Below are 5,932 nucleotides of genomic sequence, written 5' to 3'. Positions count from 1 at the left end.
GCTATGGGGGACTTTTGGGATAGCATTGGAAATGTAATTGAGGAAAATATGTAATAAAAAATATAAAAAAAAAAGAATTGCTTTAACCTATTATACAGCATTCTAATAAATGCCTTAAAATTGCTAGATGCTTACGTCAGTGCTAACAGAATACCTGTTTTGTTTGTAAAGTATTATAAAAATGGAAGCAAATATCTCTCATTTTTTCTCTACTTATTATTTAACCATCACTATTTCAAAATATCTTCTAATACCTACATTTGGATGTCCTCAACAAACATCATCAAAACACATCATTTCCCATTTCTTATTAAGAGTGGTGAAATCCATTTTATAGGGTAATGAGCTTTACAGCAAAGCAATGTGCTTCTTAATGGAGACATGGCTTTGTAATAAAAACATACAGAAAATAATCAATGCCAGTTCTCCACCACTGCACACTCTGTGCTTATAAGAGGATTCAAGTTGTCATTTAAAAACAAAATGTAGTCCTGCATATTACAAGAAAAAATTATTATCTGAGGATGTAACTTACACAAATATGAATGGCATAGTCTAATATTTAAGAACAGTGAACAAACATTAGTAAATGTCAGATCTTTGGGGTAATAACTAAACATAATTCTTATAGTAAAATAAAATACAGTATTTTATTTATTTGTTTCTCACGATACTATATATCATGTCCCCCTAAAAAATGTAAGAGAAGGCTCCCTGAAAATTAAAGAAAATTACCTTATTTTACTAGGATGTCCACAAAAACTGAAGCAGTACAATTCATCCTGTATCACTAATAACTACAACTGTGCCTGGTTGCAGTGTGGCACGATAGGAAATTGATTGGCCTTACTAGTTTTACATGAAGTTCAATTTACTTATAGCTGTATTTATTCAAATCAAAGAATGCTAACAGTCACAACTGTATTTGTAGGAGTCATGCACAAATGAATAGCCTAACAGTTTTCAGTTCAGGTCTGACAAGTCTTCATCCATTTGTTTAGTGAGCAATTTGGGGAGCTCCTTTTCTATCTGCCTGGCTCTCTGCCAGGCCCTGCAGCTATGGAGACAAGTAAGTGTGCCTTGTACCCTCAAGACAGCATGATGTGAAGAGAAGACAAATATCAGTAACAGTCAGATAGATCATTTAAATCTATGCCATATAAAATGATGGAAATGGTTGAAACTGGCCAAGTCCTGAGAAGGCCTTAGAGAAGAACACCTGAACATCCACAGAGCAGATATGTAGGTAAAAGCTGAAAGAAATGACTTCTAGGCTGAAGACAAGGCATAGGGAAAGCCATGGAGGAAAATAAGACATGTCCAGGGATCAAGCTCACTGATGTACTAAGGAAAACAGAAATGTGCAATTTGGGAACCAGATGGAGCACAAAACCAGGGTCTGCTCAGGCTTGTATAAGCCAGAGAGGATGACATAGTCTGTTCGAATGAGAGCAATCAGCGTGGTTTGAGCTAAGGAATGACATGTGGCCTAGGAGATACCACAAACACACCTACAGCCCAGTGCTAACAGCATCTTAGGCTTGCTCGCTCAGCTCACGTCAGAGATGCCTCTCTTCTCTCTCAGCTCCCATGCAAATCCTTTGACAAGCCAAACCTCTCTCCTACCTCATACTCACCCCATGGCTAATCTATACTAGTTGCTTCTTCCTTGAAAAATCCTTTCTTCTCCTCTCCTTCCATATGTCAACATCCCTGGGCTTCGAGCTAGGCTCTGTAATTGTTCTAGTTCAAGTCATGTCTTCTAAATGTATGCCATTTTACATAGCCAGAAATATGTAGCACTTACTTCACAACCGTTAACAAATAATTAATCTTCACAGCAATCTATCCCACTGTGGTGGTTTGAATAAGAATGATCCCAAAGGTTTATACATTTGATACTTGGTCTTCAGTCGGTGGAACTATTTGGGAAGGAATAGGTGATATGGCCTTGTTGGAGGAAGTGTGTACTTACTGGAGGCAGGTTTTAGGATTTCAAAATACTTGCCCCATTCCTGGGTAACTTTCTCTGTCTCTTACATGTAGATCAAGATGCGCCCTCTCACTGTTCCTGCTGCTGTACCTTTGTTGCACCCATATGGACTCTAACCCATCAGCTCAACTACTTTCTTTTATTTATTTATTTATTTATTTTTTTGGTTTTTCGACATAGGGTTTCTCTGTGTAGCCCTGGCTGTCCTGGAACTCACTCTGTAGACCAGGCTGGCCTCGAACTCAGAAATCCGCCTGCCTCTGCCTCCCGAGTGCTGGGATTAAAGGCATGCACCACCACCGCCCGGCTCAACTACTTTCTTTTATAAGTTGCCTTGGTCATGGTATTTTGTCTCACAAATAAAAAAGCAATTAATATAGTCGCTCTTAATTTAAAGGTAAGGGCAGGGAAGGTGGAGAGGTCAGAAACGTGCCCACACTTGCATAGCCAGTGTTTATCCTTGGTACTCTCTCTTGTTCAAGAGCACAGGCTGTAACCAGGAAGCACGTTCTCCTGCTCCCTGCATACAACTCTCTTCCCAGGTGACACAACAGCGTCTCCAACGCTCTTCATGTGTCTTACTCTGAATTGCTATTTGATGTCCGCACTGCCATGGAACGATGGGACTAATACCACAAATGACAGGTCACATGTTTGTGGTACTTATTGTTTTCTAAGTGCTTTACACGCATTAACTCACTTAATCCTCACAAAATGCCCAGGTAGCAGACTGAATTATTACTGTTATTTTAAACATAAGGAAACCCAAATGTGGAGGTTAAGTACTTTTTCCAAAGACAATGGGATGGTTTGTGGGGCAGTAGACCATGAGAGGAAGCCTGGTCCTCGGCTGAGCTAAAGGCTTGAAGCCCCAGAGACCCTAAAGGGGTAGGAGCTTCCCTTGCTCCTCCGCCCATTCCCTCCACCCTCCACCCACTCTCCCCCACCCCCATAGATTTGTGGGCCTCAGTCACATAAGGAAAACACCCCAAGCCCTTCCACATGTAAATGAGACATCCCTAACATCTCAGACCAAGACAATAGGAAAAGAGATGTGACCTGTGGTCCTCTAGGACCACAGAAAGAGATCTCCATGCTAATGAGATACCTAGAGGTCCAGTGGCAGAGATGTGAGGGCCCACAACACTACAATGGTTGGTCTTCACTGTCCATCCTTTTTGTTTTGAAATCATCTAAAAAACCGTAAGTCTGGATGTGCTGTGACGTAACTACTGAGGAAGGAATCACCTTGAATGTGGAAGAGCACTAAGCAATGGACGTGGGTCCTGGACTGAGCAGGAAGGAGAAAGCAAACGAGGTGAATGCCAGCATCCGTTCCTTCCCAGTCCCTGCGAGGACACAGTGGACCAGCCAGCTCGTGTCTCTGCCACCCTCCTGTCCTCCCACGGCAGTGCAATGCTCTCCCACCATGAGCGGACACTCGTCCTTACATACATTTGCCAAGGATTTTATCAAGGAGATGAGAAAAATAATCCAGACCGCAGTTAACAGGGCCCAGATAAAAACTACAAGGCGTCTGTATTCAAGCAGGGCACAGGCCCACTGTTTTCATCCACTGCTCTACAGTGTAATGTGGTTGAAGTAAAGGACCACGATGCTCGTTTCTGTGTGAATATTGGCAGTACCATGGAGAGGGCGCTCAAACACCACTGCAAGTTTGATTCTGATTACCTATACAATAAAATGGTTCCTATAAAATAAAAACAAAAGAGAGAGAGATGCGTTCTTGCTAGACACCAGAAAGCTTCCCTTTATTCAAATTCATCATAACATTAGACTCCAGAAAAGAGGAAATGCTCAGTTTATAAAGAAATGATTGCAAACTGCCCCTGTGAAGTATGGTGACCTCCTAACCCCAAGGAGTGGCAGCTGTGAAGTGTCCTAGCACACAGTTCTGCCTGTATCCAGCTCACTGTATGCTTGTTACTTTCTTTACTTTTCAAGCCTATCCTTTCTGGCCGCTTAGTAAGATGACTAAGACCACAGACTGCTTCCTCCTCTGCTTAAAAACAGTTAAAGATGCTCGATGAAAGGTGTTAGCATAAAGTCTGCCATATGTAAGTAAGTCGAGTTCAGACACACACATGTGTAAACAAATACGGCCTTCTTTAAATGTATAAAATATACTTTGGCTTGCCCAATACAGGTCATAAAATTTTAATTAATAGAATTAATATTAACAGAAGTGCCACACATACACTACCACAACCAAAAATGTTAACGTAATAAGGCCTTTACCATTTACCACGCCGGCAGCTTTCACGGTGTCTGTTTGTGTTAAAGCTGCTTCAGCGGGGAGAACATCAAAGTGACCTAGGAAGCGCTCCCTCGTGAGTGCCAACAGACTTTTGAGTTCATCGGCAGAAAAGGCTTCGGGCTGGTTTGCAGCCTTTCTTCTTTCTGCAGGACAAACAGACACAGTTAACCATGGGACATTTTCAGAGCACTTGCAGTAGTAGCTCCAGTGTTTATATTTTGTTAAATATAATTTTGAAAGTAAGACAAATGTCTACATCTCCATGAAGCCACATTTTCATTTTGAACTTACTCACAGTTAACAGTGCAGTTCTGAGTTATGAGACATGAGGGAAAGAGAATAGTTGGTTAACACTAGGAGCTGATGGACAGTAAAGGCGAGCTTACAAGTCTTCAGAAATACATACGTCACAGAGCATTAAAAATGATCTTACATTCATGTGTTTATAGGATGAATGCTCTTGGTTGTCATTCAAGTTGATGACAACTTGAATACATCTGGAATTAACTAGAATCCAAAAATGGAGGGGACAACGGTGAGGAATTTTTACTTCATCTGAAGTGGGAAGATCTACCTCTATTCTGGATCTTGAGGCGGGAAGACACACACCTTTAGTCTGGGCCACACCTTCTCCTGGAAGCCTACCCGAGAGCATGACAGGAGGGAGCTTTGCTCTCTGCCCTCCACTACCTTGCTGGCACATGCACACTTTCACTGGCATTAGAACACATTTCTTCAGGATTCCAGCACATACTGAAAACCAGCTGAAAGCTCATGGACCAGGAAACTACTAGATTCTTGGACTTTCCATTTACAGCCAGCCATTGTTGGATTAGCTGGACCAGTCTGTAAGTCACTCTAATAACCTCTTTCTCCATACTTAGAGTTATCTTGTAAGATGCTACTCTACAAAACCCTAACTAATACAGCATATAAAATTAATACCCATAGTTTTTCTATTAAATACAATAACATGCATCCCTGTTCCTTCTTTCTCTAATTCTAAAGGCATGGTAAAATCTGAAAACAAAACAGTACCCTCCTTAACAAACTATGGAAGACAGAAATAAGTGGTAAACTGAGTCAGCAGAACAGAGGAGCCATCACTTTAGGTGCCTGCAGAGACTACTGCCAGGGAGCATGGGCAAATGTCATGAGGTACCAGCCTCCAAGCAGACTGGACACAAGGGGTTAATCAGAGCTCCAGCTCTGCTCACCCCTCCACCGTCCAGCCTCAGAGACAGGCATCACTGCTTCCATTCTGGTTTTGTTCTAATAGTTCCAAACTGTGAGACTTCAAGTATGTAGAAAGGTCATGTTAAAGATGGGGTTAAATACAAGTTAAACAAAAGTTTTGTAAACATCAGATCTCAAGCCCTGTTACCAAAATACCAGCAGCTACAATGGTACTGGAAGGATCACAGTCAGAGCGACAGATGTAACCAACTCTGTGACAAAGATTGTCACCTTTGAGATTTATGAGTCTATCTGGGCCATATTCACAGCTCTCCTTGGCTGCATGGAGCCAGTGGAACACAAGAGGATTCTAAGAACAAGACATAAAGCTGAACGCCCACAGGGAGAAGAGCCCTGGATGCTGATGGCAGGGTGAGTAGAGGCTGGATCAAATCAGAGCAGTAAATCCCCTCCCCTCCCCTCCC

At 42.0% G+C, this 5,932-nt stretch overlaps 1 protein-coding gene across 1 annotated transcript in view; it reads right to left on the bottom strand.

Moving 5' to 3' along the window:
- Mtbp (MDM2 binding protein) overlaps positions 1-5,932 on the bottom strand; it is a 64,577-nt gene that overhangs the window by 23,187 nt on the left and 35,458 nt on the right. Inside the window, exon 14 of the mRNA XM_021183877.2 lies at positions 4,253-4,414. Within this exon, the coding sequence (XP_021039536.1) occupies positions 4,253-4,414 (162 nt within the window). The remainder of the gene's footprint in view (positions 1-4,252; positions 4,415-5,932) is intronic.

Source organism: Mus caroli, chromosome 15 (genome assembly GCF_900094665.2).
Source record: "Mus caroli chromosome 15, CAROLI_EIJ_v1.1, whole genome shotgun sequence".
Lineage (NCBI taxonomy): Eukaryota > Metazoa > Chordata > Mammalia > Rodentia > Muridae > Mus > Mus caroli.
Note: the sequence above shows the minus strand (reverse complement) of the source record. Positions and strands in the feature narration are given on the sequence as shown.